This window comes from Solanum pennellii, chromosome 7 (assembly GCF_001406875.1).
Source record: "Solanum pennellii chromosome 7, SPENNV200".
NCBI lineage: Eukaryota > Viridiplantae > Streptophyta > Magnoliopsida > Solanales > Solanaceae > Solanum > Solanum pennellii.
The window spans coordinates 75,572,360-75,592,793 of NC_028643.1; the positions used below are offsets into that span (position 1 = coordinate 75,572,360).

The window sequence follows — 20,434 nt, forward strand, 5'->3', positions numbered from 1 at the left end:
TATTACCATTTCCAATACTTAGAGGGTATTTTAGACGCTTTTCCGTTTATTCTTTTAAGGGATGTGTAATGTTTATTGTTTTTTTTTTAAAAAAAAAACTACTTAAAATAATGCTAACTCAATTTTCAATTGTTTCTTAGTAGTTGTCTCAATTACCTAATGGGACACATAGTTCCTTTCTTCAATGGTTCAAAATCCAATATATTATTTTTCTTGGTTATAGTGAGTGATATTCAAAGGTTAAATAATCTTCACTCTTATCCATAATTTAAATGCTGAGAAAGAGAAAAATAAATCAGTAATTAAGAAAGGTAAGTGGTTTGAAAAGAAGCAAAAGGACAGTAAAAAATAGTAAAGTAACCTTTGCCATTGTTAGTGATGGACTTCTTCAAAATGAGAATTATCTCTTATCACTGAAGATTACCCAAATCTTATAACGAATTTAAAGTTTTCTTCCGATGTAATACTCTTCGTGTTTGGATTTAAATATTTTTATTCGAGGTTTTAGTATCTAGTTCAGAGCATGATATTTAAAGATTAAGAGTATATTTATAATCTCGCAATCTAGTGGTGCCCTCCTATATCACGTCTAAATAATTTTAAAGACTAATTCACACACTAAAAACTGACTAAAGGCGAATTCTCTTCCCATTCCAACATAGGACATTTCTCATCAATAGTCTTACCTCAAAATGGAATTTAAAACCTATTTAAATATGAATGAAATTTTTAATGCAAATACCGAACATCGATAGAATAGAAAACTCAAAGAAAGAAAAGACGTTTTTTCCAAGACCACATTGACATTATTTGGTGTCCCTTTACTTTTATCATTCAAAATTTACCCTCTTGTCCTCTTCCCCCCCACTTCCACTCTGCCACCCAGCTTTAATTCAAACTTCAAACATTTCAAAGTTCAAATCTTTAAAATATCACTCACTTAGGTAGAAAATTCTACTGCTCCACTCAAAGTATACTGTTTCTCTTTTTCAAGAAAAAGGAAAGGGCTTTTAATGCTGGTAAGTAAGCTCTTGCATCAACAAAAAGCTAAAGCCTTTTTCTTGATTCTGCTTTGTGGGTGTTTTTCATTTTTTCATTCTCAAGGCTTGTTGTATCAACTTTTGCTTAGAACAAGTAAGAATTGAGGGATGTTTTTCTTGATACCTCTATTTTTCTCTTCTTTTGTCTTTTCTTGTTGTTTTTGTCTTTGTAAAGATCATAGTTTCCTCCTTTTGAAGGACTTGTGTTTGATTGGTCAAAAGTGATTTGTGATTCTCTTTCAAGAACATTAAAATAAGAGCAAATCTCACTTTTTGAGTTTATAATACTATAGTCATTCAAAGAATTCTAGTTTATATTCTCTTTCACGTTCTATATTGTTCGGACTCTTCAAAGTGCATTTTTCAAGGATTTGATATGAGTGTATTAATACTTTTGAAAAGTTCGACAATATAGCTCGTCATTTTGTTAGATAGATCTTCAGTTTGGTGAACATTTTGAGTGTATTCATGCAAACAGACATAAATAAGATGATATGAAAATTTAATATTTGAAACCCCTTCTAGCTTTTATTTTATTTTATTAGGATATCATGTGCACATTTTCAATGACATTGACATATGCATGGGTAAAGGTGTCTGCAAATTTTCCTTTTGCTCTGTTCTAAAAGCATGCTTCTTTCTTTTTTCTTTTGTATATGTCACTGTTGGATTTATTACTTAGTTACTTTGGTGGGTTATTTGTTACACTCTTACAAGAAGTGTTCTTGGACATTTTTGGCTTTGCTGCAAAAGCTAATAGGTGTAATTTCATTGAATTAGTACTCAAAATTAGTGTTTCCTGCTTCTATTGCTGTGTTTGTATGTTACTTTCTTGAAATTATTTCTGAAAACTTTCAATTCCAATGCAATGTGGTGAACTTGATGCATTGTGTTGATATGCTTAAAACCGATTTATCCTATTGTTATGTTGTAGTTACTGTTCCTTTTTTCAGTATGCCTTTCTGTAGTATCTTGTCGAGGTGTATCGGAAATAAACTCTCTACCTCCCAAGGTAGGGGCAAGGTCTTGAGTACACCCTCGCTTGTGTGACTACAATTGATATGTTGTTGTTGACTTAAAACTGATATTGATCCTTCACTTCCACAGATCAAGACTTTTGAAGTTTTAGTAGCTTTGCATCATTTAACATTTTAAGAAGGAACAATGCCAAGATCAAGGTGAGTTCTTGGGATGATTTGCACTCCCTTTAAAAGCCGTATGAGTAAATGTAAACATGTATTTTAACATGTAGCAGGTTATACGTGTCGCGTTTGTTATTGACTGTTATCATTCTTAAATGTTACATACTTAATATTCATAGTATCTAATAGCAACTTCCTTTTTCAATTTTTGAGAGTATAGGGGATCAGAAATGCCTCAAAGGCAATCTCCTCGAGCCCCTTCGCAACTTAGAACATCAAGCTCCGAGTCTGATCCTATACACCATCGGCCAGTGACTGACCGGAGTCCTAAATTAGGTGATCGTCGCTCACCACGTGGTGCTCAATCTGATCCACTGAATCAAAGGAAACTTGGAACTAGAATTGCAGATTTGGAATCCCAACTTGGCCAAGCACAGGATGAGCTCAAGTCCCTTAAAGGGCAGTTAGCTTCAGCTGAGGCTGCAAAAAAAGCAGCTCAAGAACAGCTTGAGAAGAAAACCAAGAAGCCAACTGTAGCTGATTCTGACCAAATCCAAGAAACCAACGATGACAACAGAATCAACCTGACTCATGAAATTCATGAGGACGATGAAATGAAAGAAGCGGATGTGTTTGAAGTTCCAGTTGAGAAGTTAACTCCTCCAAATGTTGAAATTAGCCACCCCTTTGCTGAAGATGACTTGAAAAGTTCAAGTCTTTCACCTGATGAATCGGTGAAACCATCGTTTGAAGAGCTGAACTTGAAGGATGAAGAGATAAGTTCATTGAAATCCAAGTTGGAGGAGAAAGAAAAAGAGCTTGAGGTTTTCAGCCAAGAAAATGAAAACCTGAAAAAGGAGCTGAATGAAAAGATGCAAGAGATATCATCCCTTAAGGCAAAGGAAGATGAAACAAGCCTCAAGCTTAACCAAGTAGCCCAAGAGCTGGAAACAAGCAAGAATGATGGAGTTAACATAAAGGAGAAACTTGAAGCCACTGAAAAGGCAAAAGAGGCATTAGAAAATGAAATGAAGAAACTAAGAGTCCAAACAGAACAATGGAGGAAAGCTGCAGATGCTGCAGCAGCAATATTATCAGGAGGAGGCATGGAGATGAATGGGAGAAGGCTACCGGAGAGGTGTGGATCAATGGATAAGCACTATGGTAATGTATTTGAACCAGGTGTTGGCGGATATGGCGGTTACTTGGGTTCACCAGGGTTAGTTGATGATTCAGACGATGTTTTTGGACATGGCAAGAGAAAAGGTTCTGGTATTAAGATGTTTGGTGACCTCTGGAAGAAGAAGGGCCACAAATAAGTATCATTTTGATTGTCATGTTTTGCCAGCTAAATGGTCGCTCGCCATTTTATGTTTATTGGCTAATGTATGAATCTTGTTCTTGGCATCTGGCCAATACTAGCTGAGTTTAAATTTCTGTGTTATCAGTATCTTATTAGCTTGATATGCCTTAACCTGTCATTCAGGGCAATGCCTTTAGTTCCATAGTTTTGAGCGTTTTGTGTTTGGTGGATGATAAAATTCTGGTGCATTGTGTGAGATTAGATTTTTAAGCTAGAGTCTGTCAGAAACAACCTCTATCCTTCCCATAGAAGTAGCTAAGATTTATATACATTCTAGTTCTGGCCTCCTCATACTCCACAATGGGATTACACAAGCCATATACATGATCATAAGTCATAACAAAGAGTAATTCTTAATTTCTATATGCAAACCACAATGCTTGTTAATGTTGTTGTAATCATTTAAAATTTATTAAATATAAATTTATAAAATGATTCCGATTATATTGAATTCATAAATATATTAATTCAAATAAATATTGTGGATTGATATAAATTGAGTTAAATATTTAAGTCCAATAAATATGAATTTAATTAAAGTCTAAATTAATTGATTTGGGCTACATTGGATGAACCCAATTTGTTAAACCCAATCTCATCTCATTCTAGAGCCCTTCTTGGCGCCACGTGTGCAGATGATGTGGCATGCCAAGTCAAATAAGAAAACCAATAGAATCATGACATGTCTCAAAGATGACAAGCCCGCTCCATAAAGCCCAAATGCCATGTCACTTTAATCTGATTGGCTGAATGGAATCCTATTCCAATTGCAACTCCTCTATTCTAAAACTATAAATAGGGGTCCTCATAATTCAGAAAAGAGATAGAAAATTCTAAACAAGAAGTTAGAGAAACTCTGTGGTACAAACGCCATTTAATTCTCTACAAAGCTACAAGTTTAAGAATTCAAGCATTCAAGTTCAAGAACGATCAAGATCAAGACCACCGAATTCAAGAACAAGCTCGAAGCCCTTGAGTTCAAATAAAAGTCAAGATCAAGATAAAGTTCAAGTTAATCATAGATTCAAGAACAAGCTTTAAAGCCCTTGAATTTATATTTGAAAAGGCGAATTCAGAGGAATTATAGAGATTGTAATACTCGCATTTGAAATAATAAAATCGATTGTCGCTATAATTTTCCGTTCTTGATTATTGTTTTCTCGACACGAATTTTATTGTCTACAGTTGTTCTTTGTTGCTTCTTATGAATGGAAAGTATGCAACACATCCTTTTCCCCATCCCCTTTGCTATAAGGGTGTCAGTCATAGTAATGTTGTTTTCTCGTCCATCTTCAACGTCAAAAATCGAAAGTAGTTTAAGTTGAAGTTTTATCTGTGAGACAAATAAAGTTAAAAGTTCAAACACCAGTAAATCACCCCCTTGTTACTATGATGCTGAAAGTGCACCAGTCAATTACATTGTGAAATTGTAGACTCAAAATTTTGCATATATTTTCGAGTACTCATATATCATTTTTTTTTTATAATTATAATCATATTGAACTATGTGTGTGTGAGAGTTTATAATTGTTCTATTATATCATAATCTAATTTTGACATGACATGTGACTAAAGTAAGTTATACCACTTCCAGCCTCCAATCTATTTGATCAAATTATTCCTCAAACTCAACTTAATATGATTTTATTTTTTATCAGAATAATGTTTTATATTTGTTTATTAAGAGTAAAGATAAAAATTAATAATTAATTATATTTATTTTAAATAATAGAGTAATTATTTATTTTGAATAAAAACAAGTAAAATAGGACGAGAAATAGTAAAGTTTAGACAAAATCCAAAAAGAGCGGGACAAAGCATATAACTGTAACAAATGCTCCAGTTGAGCATTATCATGTCAAGACGACGTCGTTCGGCGTGGACTGTTGAACGGAGAGAAATTTGATCGGAGATAAAATCAATCGGAGAAGAAGAAGAAAGCTAAAAAAGATGGTGCACAGTGCCTACGATTCCTTCGAACTTCTCAATAGTTGTCCGACGAAAATCGATGCTGTCGAGTCTTATGGTTCAAATTTGCTTGTTGCTTGTTCCGATGGATCCCTCCGTGTTTATGGTCCTGAATCCTCAGTTCCCGGTCAATCTCCGCCGTCCGATTACCACAACCAGAGCTTAGGGCTTCAGCAGGAACGATATGTGCTTGAAAGAACTGTGAATGGATTCTCCAGAAGACAAATGCTGGCTATGGAAGTCCTTGTCTCAAGAGAACTCCTGCTTTCCCTTTCGGAGTCTATTGCCTTCCATAGGTTGCCTAATTTGGAGACTTTAGCTGTGATTACTAAGGCTAAAGGTGCAAATGTGTATTCGTGGGATGATAAAAGGGGTTTTTTATGCTTTGGGAGGCAGAAGAGGGTTTGTATCTTTAGACATGATGGTAATTACTTGAATTGTAGTTTATTCCGATATTTGTTAGTTGAAATTTGAAAATTTGATATTGATGCATTTCTGATGATTTTGGATGAGTGAGTGTGTCCTTCATTGTCTACTAGATGTGAAAGGAAGTGTTTTTCCTGTGGTATGATGTTACTAACATAATTAGAGCTATGCTTTACCATTATAAAGGTTATCGTTAAATGTGCTAAAAGAAGTCAGTCTGTATCTGTTTTTGCCTCCGGTAAGTGGAGAAATAACCTTGAAAGGGAGCTAACCTTTTGCAGATCTTGCGGAATTAGCTATGCCCCTTGTATTTGCTACTAAAATATGACAATATTTGAGCAGACATAAAGATATTAACTTAATTTATATGTTACAGTACGGCAAGTAGAAGAAAATATTAAACTCATGGTTGAAAAGATAATTGATACAGTAAACATCAAATAATGCCGGTTTCTTAAGTAGTTTAATGATTTGAATTTTCGGAAGTTGTATATAAATGGAATGGTTCAAAACATTTTTTGACATCCAAAAATAGCTGGAGGGAGGTATAGTTTTCTGTTCACTGCTTTTTAGTTTAACACAAGTATCGTAAGTGCCCATAAATACTTCCTTCTTGCACTTGTTGACTTGACTTCCAGGTTTCTTGCTCAAAGAAGTTTGGATATTGATGATAGTAGTTTTCTTGTGCTATAGGAGTTCTGTTAGTGTAATCTGATTCTTTTTTGAAACTTCAATAGGGGGGAGAGGATTTGTGGAGGTGAAAGAATTTGGAGTTCCTGACACAGTCAAGTCGATGTCTTGGTGTGGTGAGAATATCTGCTTGGGGATTAGAAGAGAGTACATGATATTGAATACTACCAATGGTGCATTGTCTGAGGTGTTTCCTTCGGGGAGGATCGCCACACCTCTTGTGGTGCCTCTTCCCTCTGGAGAACTTCTTTTGGGCAAGGTAATGTAACAATGCTATTTTTTTAGAAAGGTAATAATGTTATATCTCATCAGCACAAAGGTTGTGCATAAACCATGTTGACATTTCAAAAGAAGCAAAATATCTCCTTGCTCTTCGTACAGGGATTCTATGATTTTTATCAATGTTTCAGCATCATCTAGGATTTTTTCCTTGCATCAAAAATGAAATAAGATCTGACAGTTCATCTTGCCAAAGCTGGTCAACTCCAACCCTTACCACACAACACATTTTGAACACAACTGCAACCCCCGGTTCATCAAGTTGTCTTGAGTCGAGCATGATTTTTATCACCAGCCAAAAGAAAAAATTGCCACCTTGTAGGGTATCTTCAGTTTCCACATATGCTTCCAAGGTCATTTGGGCCCCTGCTGACCACTATGCATGCGTACTACATTGGCGGATTTACCGTGTAAATACCTTTGCTATGCACCTGCAAAAATAATCTGTCTTCAGTTGCTGTGTTACCTGGGAAATGTTCCAAACTTCTGAGAAATTCAGTTATTCTATTCACTTCCTAGTCTTTCAACATTCTTCTAAAGCTTATCACTGTCATTATTGCATTGAGTTGATTGGCCTTTTAGTTCTTTTCCACACTCATGTACACACCAATTTTGCCTTGTGGAGCGAGGCTGACCATCTTCCCAAAGTGTTCTTTTCAAAATTCACATACCAGAGCTTCATTCTATCCATAAAGCAGAGAAAAGATACTTTTACTTCAGAACTATTTCATCTTATGATGCTCCCTCCATTCTTATTCCCTTGATGATGTTGATTCCAGAGAATCTATAGTCTACTCTCTATGATTTAGTTGATGAAGCCCTGTTGGATCATCTCTCACTTCTCCCGAGTAAAGTCCAAATCTTTGAAAACTAACTGTCCAGTTTTCTTTTTGTGTATTGAATCAACACCAGTTTGCTTGGTTCTGGTTTTTTTTCCAGTAAAATTACCTTTACTTATTAAAAAAAGGATGTTTGAAAATCACCACTATACTTAATTTTTGTTGTTTCAGGATAATATTGGTGTCTTAGTTGACCAAAATGGAAAGTTGATCCAAGAGGGCAGGGTTTGTTGGTCAGAGGCTCCTGCAATTGTTGTTGTTCAGAAGCCCTATGCCATAGGTCTTTTACCGCGACATGTTGAGGTAGCTTTATTGTTCATTTGCTAATCCGTACTTTTTGTTCATTATTAAGTGAATAACTTTAGATCTAAGTAATCTGAAATGATAATGCAGTTTGATGTTTTGGAAAATTGCAGATACGCTCTCTTCGTGTTCCTTATCCTTTGATTCAAACAGTTGTCCTTCGGAATGTTCGTCGTCTTGTCCGAAGCAACAATGCTGTCATTGTTGCTCTTGATAATTCTGTTTTTGGATTTTTCCCTGTTCCTCTCGGTGCACAGGTAATTGTCACTTCAGCAGGTTTAGTTTAATATTATGTTGAACTATCTTGCTTATGCTTGTACTCCAGTATTGGAACTGTACCACATTTATGATGTGTAACTGAACAACTCGTTTGGAGGAACTGAGGTTTGTTATGACTAAGCTGAGAATGCCTTAGGCACACAAACGGATTGTCTAATTCTTGCAAAATAAATCAATAACGGATTGTCTAATTCTTGCAAAATAAATCAATATCGCAAGTTGTAAGTAGTCATGATTAGTTTTGTTTATGAGACCTCTGCAATGCTTTCCGCTGGTCAACAACCAACTAAAGTGCTCTATACTTTTGTACATGCTTAACAGAGTTGTCTCAGACTATCAGTCAATCGTTTTTTATTTTAACGGTTCACTTATCAAATGCCTTATGGGCTTTCTCTCTTTTTCCCTAATACATGCAAGCCTCTTACTTTTTGTACCCACTTAAGATCAAGAGGTTCAGGAACAGAACCACAAAGGTTCCATTATTTACTGAGTTTATTGTGAGAGCGTGATCCCAACTTATTCATATATAATATATGATGCAGATTGTACAACTAACAGCCTCTGGAAACTTTGAGGAGGCCTTGGCTTTGTGCAAATTGCTACCACCAGAAGATTCAAGTCTTAGATCTGCAAAGGAGCAATCAATTCATATAAGGTGACCCCTTCCCCAAACAAAAAAAAAATGGTACTGGTATCTCATTTAGATATTTGTCAGCACCTTCTTGTTTGTGCTATTAATGAATGTTTTACTTTGGTCATTGTCCCCTCCCCTCTCCCCCCCCCCCCTCTTTACCACTTCTTATGTTAACATTGTAAGTTCAATTGCAATAGTACCTCGCTTAAATCAAAGTTACGGTGTATACATTCTTACATTTAACACAAATCAAAGTTATGCTCTAGTGAGGGAAGTTTAATGCTAAATTGAACGGTCAAAGCATGCTGTGAAGTCCTAATGGTAAAGCTTCTAAATGGAAACATCTATGCTGGAGCATACACTAATCATCTGTTATTCCATTTTGGTCTGGCGTATTGTAATGGTATGTAGCATGGAACATGTTCAGAGTTGATTGTGTGTTACTTGGTTGTGTTAAAGGCATATTGATAGCGTGGAAGTTCAGAAGAAAGAGGTAGAGAAGTAGAGCATGGGAAGCACATCTCTAGGATTATGTGGATCATATTGGAAAAAACAAAGGAGCACTTGAGGGAGTTGAAGAGTCTTTTGTACTCCCTCCGTCCCATATTAGTTGTCACACTTCACTTGTGCACGCCCCTTAAGAAATCATAATAAAAGGTTTATTTTTACTACCTTACCCTTGTCAGTTTCCAATAAATTGCACTCTAATCAATATTGATTATTTTCAAGAACACTTAATATTTAGGGTAAAGTGGTATTAAAATAATTAATTCCATAATACACATGAGTAGTAAGACTGACAGTACTGGTTTGAGCAGGAAACTATCCCAGCTCAATTTTATAGCCAGTATTCCCTTTTTACTGGAAAAGCTGAAATTCGAAAAGAGACTCAAGGGTGTGGCCTAGTGGTCAAAGAAGTAGGACAAACCTTGGAGACTTAAATTCAAATTCAAGCAAAGACAAAAAAGTACTAAGTGATTTCTTCTCATCTAGCTAAACCTTGGTAGGCAGAATTGCCCAATACTTGTGTTGGTGGAGATTTAAGGTAACATGGATTAGTCAAGGTGTGTACAAGCTAGCATGGAAGCCATCCACCATTATGAAGAAACTAAATCAAATATGAACATTGACTGACAAAAAGTTTCTAGCTAGGACTTGCTTCTTATCTTTTTTAGTTTTCTTTTCATTTTTTGTAGTTTTAGTCATTATTTTTTCATTTTTTGTACTTTTAGTCATTAATTTTTCATTTTTTGTTAGTTTTGAGAAGAAGGAAAGAAAAAAGGAAGTGTTGAAACGAATATACATGAAGAATGATAACAAGTTTTTGATACAGATATGCACACTTCCTGTTTGAAAATGGGAGCTATGAAGAAGCAATGGAACATTTTCTGGCATCTCAAGTTGAACTCACCTATGTACTTGCCTTATATCCATCCATTATTGTTCCAAAATCATCTTTCATACCTGAACCACAGAAATTTGTGGAAGTTGGGGATGCACCGTATCTCTCCCGAGCTTCCTCTGGTCTGTCAGATGATCTGGATTCTACGCCTTCACATGTCTTAGAATCTGATGAAATGGATATAGAATCCAAAAAAATGAGTCACAACACTTTGATGGCTCTGATTAAGTATTTACAGAAGAGAAGATACAGTGTCGTTGAGAAAGCCACAACTGAGGGCACTGAAGAGGTTGTTTCAGATGCTGTCGGAGATAATTTCATTTCTTATGGAACTAGCCGGTCCAAAAAACCAACCAAGGTAAACTTTGGGTTTTCGTTTTATGCCTTCCACCGGAGGGAATATTTTGTTGTTGAATAAGTTCCCATTTGAAGGTCAAAGTTCACATTAAACAGATCTCTTCTTGGTAAATGTAACTAGCAGTTTATTTCAGTATTTATAAGCAAAGCTTTCCAAAGACTTCACAAGGGAAATTGTAACCAGTTGATTATTTTGTTTAACAAGCAGCACAAATTATATTGAGCTGTTTAACATAGACCTTTCTTTGCATTCAAGTCTAAATACCTTTTTGGCTGTCTGTGTTTGATTTTCTTTTAGTTACCGAAACCTTATCAGAAAGAAAAGATTTAGTAAGTGCAAAATTTTCTGATGGATTATTCAAGTTATAGATCATTTATAGCCTTCTGGAAAATAGGTTTCATTTGTAGCTTCTGAAAGTCAAAATGTCAGGGAGGTAAGTGCTGATTCTGCTACATAGAAAAGTACTGGCTTAGTTTAGTGGGTATATTAAGGAAGAAGCCAGTTTAAAGAAGAAATAACTAATGAGCCTCAAAAAGCTGTTCGTAATGGGATGATTCTACCTAGCTGTATTACTTGCCTAATTCACATCTAAAATGTTGCTCCATTGATCCATTTAGGGCAGAATTCATGCTCCAATCACTTCCATCGCTAGGGATATGGCTGCAATACTGGACACTGCACTTCTTCAAGCTCTTATATTAACTGGACAGTTCTCAGCAGCTACAGATTTTCTGAAAGTCCTCAATTACTGTGATGTGAAAATATGTGAGGAGTTCCTGCAAAAAAGAAGCCAGTATGCTTGTCTGCTAGAACTTTATAGGAGCAATTCAATGCATCGTGAAGCACTTAAACTTCTCCATCAATTGGTAGAAGAGTCCAAGTCAGAGCAAACTCCTGTAGAGCTCTCATTGAAGTTCAAGCCTGATATGGTCATTGAATATCTCAAAGTATGCCTCTTTATCTACTTTTATCTTTTTCCTTTTAGGTTTTAATTTCTTGAGAGATGTGGAAGCTTGTAAAGTTTTTGGATCAGCTATATTGAAATTTGGAGTGCAGTATGAGCTACGGGTCTATGTCGAGGCAGATATCAAGCATAATCATGAACTACCAACTTGACCTTTGTGGAAAGGATTGTCAAGATTTGGGACTGATAATTTTAGGGTTCTATTTTATCCTTTAATTTTTTTGATCTTTTATACATGTGCGTTTTCTGGAAATTCCTGGGTTTTCTTTCCTATTATATGCTGCATTTGTGCTCAGCACAAGGTATATCAAATTTCTTACTGGATTATGGATTAAAGCTCCGTCAATGCAGTTATTATATCATTTCATTGAATATACACCTGATTATATCTTTCTTCTTTTTGGCAGCCCCTTTGTGCAACTGACCCCATGCTTGTCCTGGAGTTCTCATTGCCTGTTCTTGAAAGCTGTCCTATGCAAACCATTGAGCTATTCTTGTCTGGTAATATTCCAGCGGACTTGGTGAATTCTTACTTAAAACAGCATGCTCCAAACATGCAGGCAACATATCTGGAACTCATGCTTGCCATGAATGAAAATAGCATCTCCGGGAATCTGCAGAATGAAATGGTATGAGCACTCGTTCATCTGTCTCTTTTTCTGCAGCTTCTCTCTTTCTTTCCCCACTGTACCTTCTATTGCAGAAAAGCTATGAAAGAAACACTACTGCTAGTGAAGTGAGAAAGCTGAGGCTTTTAAGTTTCTCCTCTTTGATATGGCGAAAGAAGCTCACATTTTAACTAGTTTTAACTCAAAGCTGGGTTGAAGAGTGAGAAAACTGGGAAACAATTATCTTGTCTCCAGAACTGTTTATCAGGGGATAAACTTTTGTGCTTCAATTCATGTTTCTGACATAAAATGTTGAGTGTGTCTGTGACTATGATAAATGCTCTTAGTAACTTGTGGCAGGTGCAAATTTATCTCTCAGAAGTGCTTGATTTGTATGCTGAACTTAGTTCCCAGCAAAAATGGGATGAAAAAACATTTTCTCCAACAAGGAAAAAGCTTTTGTCTGCTTTGGAGAGTATATCCGGGTATAATCCAGAGGTGTTGCTTAAGAGACTTCCACCAGATGCTCTGTATGAAGAACGTGCACTTCTGTTGGGGAAAATGAATCAACATGAACTTGCACTATCTATTTATGTGCACAAGGTATTTTTCCTGCTTCAACTGCTCTTTTTTAGGCTAGTCTTTTATCTAATGATTGGTGCTTTCGAGGGTCTTTTGAGGTATGGCGAAAATATGGACTGTGCAAGTTCTTCATCATAAGCATTATTACAGAATTGTATTGTGAACTTGGCAGTTGCTTATCATTTCACTCTTCCTTTAGTGAGTGTACCAGTTGGTCAGACACTATTACATAGTTTTATTATATCATTGGATTTGGCATTTATCCTTTCTTTCTCTGTATGTTGTTGGGATAGTATGCATTCCCAAGTAGGGATATCCGTATGTCATCTTTTTTGTCATTAATACATGTCTAATTTTATGAATATTGTTGGCAGGCATTGAAGTCTTTTCAGTTGTCTCTTCGTGTTGCATTTTACTGAAATGAATTGCTCTCTTTGATTTATAGCTTCATGTTCCTGAACTTGCACTGTCCTATTGTGATCGGGTGTACGAGTCAGGACTTCAACAACATTCCGCAAAATCTTATGGAAACATTTACCTGACTCTACTGCAAATCTATCTCAATCCCATGAAGACAACAAAAAATTTTGAGAAGAAAATTACTAATCTGGTATCATCTCAGAGCCCTGGGATTCCAAAAGTTGGTTCAGGAACTCCAGCAAAGGTAAAAGGAGGCCGCTTCAAGAAAATTGCTGAAATTGAGGGCGCTGAGGACACTCGATTCAGTCCAAGTGGTACTGACAGTGGTAGGAGCGATGGAGATACAGAAGATGCTGCCGAGGAAAGAGATTCTACTATTATGCTAGATCAGGTGCTGGATCTTTTGAGCAAAAGGTGGGATCGGATCCATGGGGCCCAAGCTCTGAAACTACTACCAAGGGACACTAAACTACAGGTAATGAACCATCAAAACATGATTGTATACATGAGCTAGATGAGAAAGTTGGTCATTGTTTCATCAATGGGCTCAGAAAAAAAAACAGAGACATGCTTCACTATAGCATCATGCCACAACCCCCACCCCTCTGGCTAAAAGCTTCTGCAAAAGAAAAAACTCACTAGAACACAAGCTAAGATATCTGTTCAAGAGTGATAGTACTCTATGCATCTGCACACTAATCACGTTAAGATGTCCTAAATTCCTAATGTGTGGTTTTTTGATTAGTCACGGTCTTAAACTGCATATTAGATGTTTCTATCTATAATATCTTTAAATATTGACTTTGGGATGATACACATTAAGGAAACTGCAAGGTGAAGTTTAATCAATCTGTCTTTCAAGTGTTCAAGTATACAGAATCATAACCCTTTGGGGTGGCCTAGTGGTTTGAGCTTGGAACTTCCATTTTGGAGGTCTCAAGTTTGAAACTCCTTGCCAGCGTAAGCAAGGGGTTTGCCTTCTGGGTCGAGCTCGTTGCACCTTGCCTAGTGCGGGTTCCATCTCCTGTCTGCTTTGCTAGCTATTGCACAGGACAGGGGTTTTACCCTGTGTACACCCAAAGCATAGCGGCTGGGGGTTTCCTTGTCATAAAAAATAAAGTATACAGAATCATCTGTTTGAAACAACTAAGCCAAGTAAAATTCTATCCAATGTTACTCTCCATGCACTGGTAGATATTATGTCAGCATCTTCTTGATCCTCTTTGGACAGAATCCTTTTTGTTTTCTACTGTGGGAGGTCACAGAGAATTGACCTATTCATAGAGTGATCCCTATGATCGATACAAGATATAGACTCCGGGCATCAAGTTATAAGAGGATAAGGTAGTGTAGACCCTTTAGGGATTTCTGAAAATACACATACATCACTGTGGGATAGAGCATGCGACATTGTTTATTTATTCGAGTGAATATCATTTCATGCACATGCTAAAATTGCAATTGCGGAATCATTGCCTCTAGCTTTGCCCTGTGTACATATGTGTGCATGAGCGAGAATAGTTTACATCTTGCTGTTATAGTATTGTATTGATTCATTTTGTTATCATGCAGAACTTGCTTCCATTTCTTGGACCTCTCCTGAGAAAATCCAGTGAAGCGTATCGAAACTTTTCAGTGATAAAAAGCTTGAGAGAAAGTGAAAATCTACAGGTAAGTTTTACTATGGTCATACCAATAAAACAGAGACACATACACAATCTATATGTGGTCTTTTGGGTTTTCTGGCTTTGTTTTACAGTTTATATATAGAGTACATTGTTTCTTTACTGGCATATGAATCATCTTTTGTTTTTTTCTGTTTTATGGAAATTACCAATTATCAACCTTGCAATTCAATTGTTTGAGTTAATGTTAGGGAATGTCTGGAAGATTGAAAAATAATACTGGAGTATTTAATTTGTACGACTAGATTGTTTACTAACGCTGTGGTTTTGCATTTGTTGTCTCTCATTGTAAACCTGTGTATGAAACAGGTTAAAGATGAACTGTATAGTCAAAGAAAAGCAGTTTTGAAGATCACAAGTGATAGCATGTGTTCTCTTTGCAACAAGAAGATTGGCACCAGTGTCTTTGCAGTGTATCCTAATGGCAAGACAATTGTGCATTTTGTTTGCTTTAGAGATTCACAGAATATGAAGGCAGTTGGAAGAGGCTCTCAGTCAAGGAAAAGATGATAATGAGATGCTATATGTGGATTGATCCCTTTCCTTCATGTTAGCACCGTTTAACACGTTCTGAGGCTTTAAGTTTTTAGTCGCCATTAAGTCCTGCAAGTTACCTCTGCTCTCTGTCCGTGTTTCTGGAAGTGTTGTGGTGTGTGCATGATTAGTGCCAAGAGATATGAAATGTGCTGGTGATTCAAGTTTGCTATCAAAGAATGAATGCTTCTTACAAAGGAATGCGTAATACAAACACAATGTTGTATATTGTGTCAAATGTGTAATTGAATGTATCCATTTGAGGTTGTGTGATGTCTGTATTAAAAATCGAAGCTTGTATTTTTGAGGTTGTGTGATGTCGATATTGAAAAGGATTGAAGCTTGAATTCGAGGTGGTTTATACCTTATTTGTGAAGAGTGTTTGTTTCAACTCAGGCTGTGACTGTTCAACTAATATGCAATAATACTCAATTTCTTTGTTAATTGTATATCCTTCTTTGTTGGGCAAACCCGATTGTACTGTTCCAAAACCTCAACATTGAACTGTATATTAGGCAGCACATGAGAAAGGACATAAAATATCCCCCACACAATTCTCTTTTAGGTGTTATTTCGTCGAGTGTATTAGAAAAAATAATGCAAGCATTAACTTTGTGTATACTAGTAACTTGTTTAGTACTCTTTTTCAGCCTATATTACATTCTATTGTGTATTAAGGTATCCATTTCTAATACCATGAATCTCTACGTATTAGTAATACAATGATTTTAATGCATGCATTCGCATTGTTAAAGACTCAGTTGTCCCTCAAAATTTGTTTACATCTTTTCCACCATAAATGCGGAAAGTATCTTTGGCTATGCATACTATTTTTATTGCACCAAACCAAATAATTCATACACTCCACTTAGAGTTATTCTTATAGATTCTACCAAACGGTCGACCTCTAAAAAAAGCATTTGTAATATATATATTCGGTGGAATTTCGTTTGTGTCAGATTGTATATCTGAATTATTTTTCCAATCAAAATGGAATCATGAAGGTTGTTTATTTACACAACTTGCATATCTTGTCATTGCATTGCTATTTTTCGAGATATCCATCCTAGTCACTATGGACTTATTTTGGTTAATTGACACATCTACAGAAATCATCACAATCACAGTACCAAATATTGCAGCTATCCCAACAACACCAGTTGATGAATACGAAAGGGTGAATTCATCACCTTTTTTCTCAACTAGTGTTGATGATATATTGTCAGGGAAAGACCTTGAGATTAGAGTTTATGGAAATAGTAATAATTAATAATAAAACACTTAACTCTTGCTGAGTTGTATAATTGTCTTCACCATCATCATATATATTGAGGTTGTCTTTGTGTCAATTTCTCCTTTGTTTTTCGATAAATCAATTTTTTAATACAATAAAATGGTGTATCTGACATCACACGCAAACTAAACTAAGAATTTGAAGATTTCGGGTGCACTAATATTATCTTAGTTCAGATATGTGCATACGATGAATAATGGTTTTAGCTGAATTCAAACCCTGGTCTCATGAATTCTCTATTTTATTCCTACGCTTTTCATGAGTGCACGATTAACTATACCTTAACTTTTATCAGTTTCTCAATATATATGTAAATGATTTTTTCTGAAGTTAGCAGTGCACGTGCACCCCTCTTTTTCGAGTAATCAAAGGTGCAAAAATGGCGAAACTTCCAGGGACCATTAAAAAGAAGTCAATTTATATGTATTATTAACATCCTACATTACTAACTATATATCTCTCATAATTAATCTCAATACCACTAATAATAATATTTGCATAACTTTAATCAAACAATCATTCATCGCAATTGGTCTGCCAGACCCTGGTTTCACTTTGTAGTTTCAAGGTTTTGTGGGTAAATTAGATTTGGTCCAGGCTCTGGCCTTGTTACTCTGCAACTCTGTTTCTACTTCATCATATTTTAGCTGAGCAAAAAAAAGCCTTTGACCAATTCATTGTAATTTCTGTCTTGTAAAGTTGAGCAGTAGAAATACCAGAGCCACAAAATAAGTACACTATTCGTACATGCACTAAATTTTCTTTCATGTATGAAGATGTACACAATATATCCCGAGACTATTTTACGCAATGTATCAATCGACTACATCATTTTATGTAATATATGAGCCAGATGCATTATTATATGTGTTGTATCGGGATGTACACAATGTATTCGAATCAGGTCTATCAAGACATTTTGAGATATATCCGAGAACCGCTAAATTTAAGGAATTTTTATAATTTGAGAGAGAAAAGAGATTTGTGTTAAATCTACTTTTTAGTTCTAACATTTGCTCGTCACATTCTTCAGTGTCAAAAAGCGCACAATGAATTACTCCTTTATAGATATATAATTGTAGATCATTTAAGAATTATATTACTATAAAATATGTCATTTTTTCAAACGTATCACATAAATAGAGCGGAGGGAGTACTACACTTTATGATTTTCATATCTAACAAATATAATGAACATATGTAATTTCTGTTTTTTTAGTTAAACTGAGAAAGTCATAATGATCCGCGGAAGCCAAACAATTAATCTTGAGTTGCCACGCCTATCCCCCAAATTAGATTTAGGTGAGGCGTTAGAGTATAAGCACATGCTATGAGATAGCCTATTCAATATTCATGCATGTAGTCGTTTTACATTGAGGTGAGTGGTGACCGTTCAATTTTTAGACCTATAAAAGAAGGTTATGCAGAGAATAAAAGACATAAAAAAAAAATCTCCAAACAACTATTAGTCATTAGAATATCTTGTTCTTCTATTGTATCGCGTTCTTGATGTTTTATTTCAAAGTAGATGAACTTGATCAATTAATTTGTTTTATTTACGCTAAAAAAAGTCTTTACGATCTATATATATACCATTAGTACATTATAAATAAAATTTCACTATCTATTGAAAGCCAAAACATGCACTTTTCGATTTCTAGGCAGACAGGGTGGAGTAAGAGAGGTGCATGGGGTTATAGTAAAATATATGTAAAATAGGGCAAACATTAATTATTTTTGCCTATATTAAAGTTGTTAAATTCCTATATTTGATTGACAATATGTATATTTGAAAGTGTCCCACAAATAATTGAGATGAATAAGTGGATTCAAAAACTATGGAAGACTAATTAATTTTTATGATTAACAAGAGTGGTAGTTACAAAACAGTATAAGAAAATACAAATTTTGCTATTTATAGGAATCCAATCATCTATTTTTGTAAGCCCACAATGAGCATCTTGACAACCCATAATTCCTAGCATGGTGGGACTTTTGTCACTTTTAGATAACAAAAATAAAATTATTATTATTATTATGAGGCTGCAATTTTTTCAAAAAGTATTAATCTATTATCAGCCAATCTAGTTTTATATGCTGATTTTTTATACTCAAACCATGTAAATTCTTTGTACAAACTACTATCTTCTCCTTCCATTAGTGATGCCAATGGTGCTATTTTTTCACTCAATGGTGGTCCTCCAAAATATATCATTGATAGTCTTGATTTCACACTATTTGCCAATACCCTATGCTTCACACTCTTAAACCTTCCATTAGTCATAACCTGCGATCGAAATCAAACCGAACAATTCAGGATTTAAGTTATATATATCGATGGTATAAAGAATTGTTAGTACTCAATAAGTTGTTGATTCTTGTGTCAGAGTCAAATATCTACATATGACATTTTAGGTGTGGAATCCTCCAGACAACAACATAAAGTGCAAATAAACAATGTACCTGCAATGAGTCACCAACATTGACGAAGAAAGAATTTTCATCAGGTGGGACAGAGATCCAGTGTCCATCTTTCAGTAATATTTGGAGCCCCGAAGTGTTATTGGATCTTAATATCGATATGATTTGTGGGTCAGTATGTTCTCCAAATCCAATCAAATCATTATTATTATTATTATTATTATCGTTCAATCGTTCAATCTCTGAGCATGGCGGATAGTGATTCAACCTGAAAACGGAGTCGCTATTTTTGTCCATCAAAAGCTTACTGAAAACATTCGTCGGATAAATCTTTAATCCCTCCGCCAACATTTCAAGAATATCACAGGACATTTTCTTCACTGCTGAAACATAATCATTAACCGCAGACCTGCAATTACAATAACAAATATCAAGAAATGATGAAAACACGAATCAGGACTTTAATGAAATTACTCTGTTTTCCTCTGTTTCCCCCTGTTTTTCCCTCTGTTTTCCCCTGTTTTGCTCTGTTTTAGTGTCTTACCGAATGTTTTCTGGATTGACACCTAATATAGATGCAAATTTCTGGTAATTGAATTCAGAATTTGTCGATACGAGGATGTGTTCGACCCAACCACAATCGCCATTTGTTCCGATTTGTTTATTGCCATAGCCAAAAGGATCAGCAGGCCCTGCTTTTAGCTTCTCAGAGAGGGGAGAGGAGAAGAATTTGATGGCTTCGGATTCGAGTTTACTCATGAATTCCATAGGGACATCATGGTTTATGATTTTGAAGAATCCGAATTCTTCGCAGGCATTAACGATGAGGTTTTTGGAGTCGGGTTTAGAGAGGTCAATCAATGGAACACCATTAAAGAATGAGGTTTGTTTGGACAAGATCACCATGGTTGATTTTGGTAAGTGTTAGGTTGTCAAGTATTTGGTTGTATGTATAGGAATGGATGAGTATTTATAGGGAATTTTGAGTCCTAAACCCCACGTCCACACTATGGAGCATACGCAGGATTTTACGTAAGCGTGTCAAACTAGTAAATAAATTAGGTGATCAAAGGTAAGTTGCTCGGTTGCTAAGCAATTAAATCCCCATATTCAATAAGATCCTAAGTTTGAGTTATCAAAAAAGGCAAAAAAAAAAAAAAATAACGTATAAAAAAACTACATAAATAATTGGTTTTATTTGTC

The 20,434-nt window shown here is 35.5% G+C and overlaps 3 protein-coding genes across 5 annotated transcripts; 2 read left to right on the top strand and 1 right to left on the bottom strand.

The window, feature by feature from the left end:
- The first annotated feature begins 672 nt into the window (after positions 1–672).
- LOC107026337 (interactor of constitutive active ROPs 4) lies at positions 673–3,689 on the top strand. 3 transcript variants are annotated; one of them, XM_015227269.2, is made up of 3 exons: positions 673–1,019; positions 2,148–2,218; positions 2,403–3,689. In XM_015227269.2, exons 2-3 carry the CDS (start codon positions 2,205–2,207, stop codon positions 3,499–3,501), a joined length of 1,113 nt encoding a protein of 370 aa, XP_015082755.1. In that variant the 5' UTR covers positions 673–1,019; positions 2,148–2,204; the 3' UTR covers positions 3,502–3,689. The 3 variants fall into 3 exon arrangements, with proteins under 3 accessions (XP_015082755.1, XP_015082756.1, XP_015082757.1); XM_015227270.2 differs by lacking the exon at positions 673–1,019 and adding an exon at positions 1,026–1,134; XM_015227271.2 differs by lacking the exon at positions 673–1,019 and adding an exon at positions 1,191–1,800.
- Positions 3,690–5,336: 1,647 nt separating this feature from the next.
- Positions 5,337–15,965, top strand: LOC107025917 (vacuolar sorting protein 39-like). Its single transcript, XM_015226705.2, has 12 exons — positions 5,337–5,937; positions 6,677–6,888; positions 7,919–8,050; positions 8,164–8,307; positions 8,872–8,984; positions 10,297–10,723; positions 11,341–11,670; positions 12,095–12,316; positions 12,656–12,898; positions 13,323–13,772; positions 14,870–14,968; positions 15,292–15,965. The coding sequence occupies exons 1-12, from the start codon at positions 5,496–5,498 to the stop codon at positions 15,490–15,492; spliced, it is 3,015 nt and encodes a 1,004-aa protein (XP_015082191.1). The 5' UTR covers positions 5,337–5,495; the 3' UTR covers positions 15,493–15,965.
- A 2,682-nt stretch (positions 15,966–18,647) lies between these two features.
- Positions 18,648–20,213, bottom strand: LOC107024448 (gibberellin 2-beta-dioxygenase 1-like). Its single transcript, XM_015225435.2, has 3 exons — positions 19,776–20,213; positions 19,274–19,640; positions 18,648–19,097 (listed from the first exon to the last, which is right to left on the bottom strand). Exons 1-3 carry the CDS (start codon positions 20,135–20,137, stop codon positions 18,846–18,848), a joined length of 981 nt encoding a protein of 326 aa, XP_015080921.1. The 5' UTR covers positions 20,138–20,213; the 3' UTR covers positions 18,648–18,845.
- Positions 20,214–20,434: the final 221 nt, after the last annotated feature.

Excerpts from the sequence above, each read along its gene's own strand:
- LOC107025917 (XM_015226705.2), top strand. The coding sequence starts at position 5,496 with ATGGTGCACAGTGCCTACGATTCCTTCGAACTTCTCAATAGTTGTCCG. Across the intron at positions 8,985-10,296 it reads GAGCAATCAATTCATATAAG|ATATGCACACTTCCTGTTTG; the intron begins GTGACCCCTTCC and ends TTTTTGATACAG. Across the intron at positions 11,671-12,094 it reads TGGTCATTGAATATCTCAAA|CCCCTTTGTGCAACTGACCC; the intron begins GTATGCCTCTTT and ends TCTTTTTGGCAG.
- LOC107024448 (XM_015225435.2), bottom strand. The coding sequence starts at position 20,137 with ATGGTGATCTTGTCCAAACAAACCTCATTCTTTAATGGTGTTCCATTG. Across the intron at positions 19,641-19,775 it reads GTCAATCCAGAAAACATTCG|GTCTGCGGTTAATGATTATG; the intron begins GTAAGACACTAA and ends TTGTAATTGCAG. Across the intron at positions 19,098-19,273 it reads ATGTTGGTGACTCATTGCAG|GTTATGACTAATGGAAGGTT; the intron begins GTACATTGTTTA and ends TTTCGATCGCAG.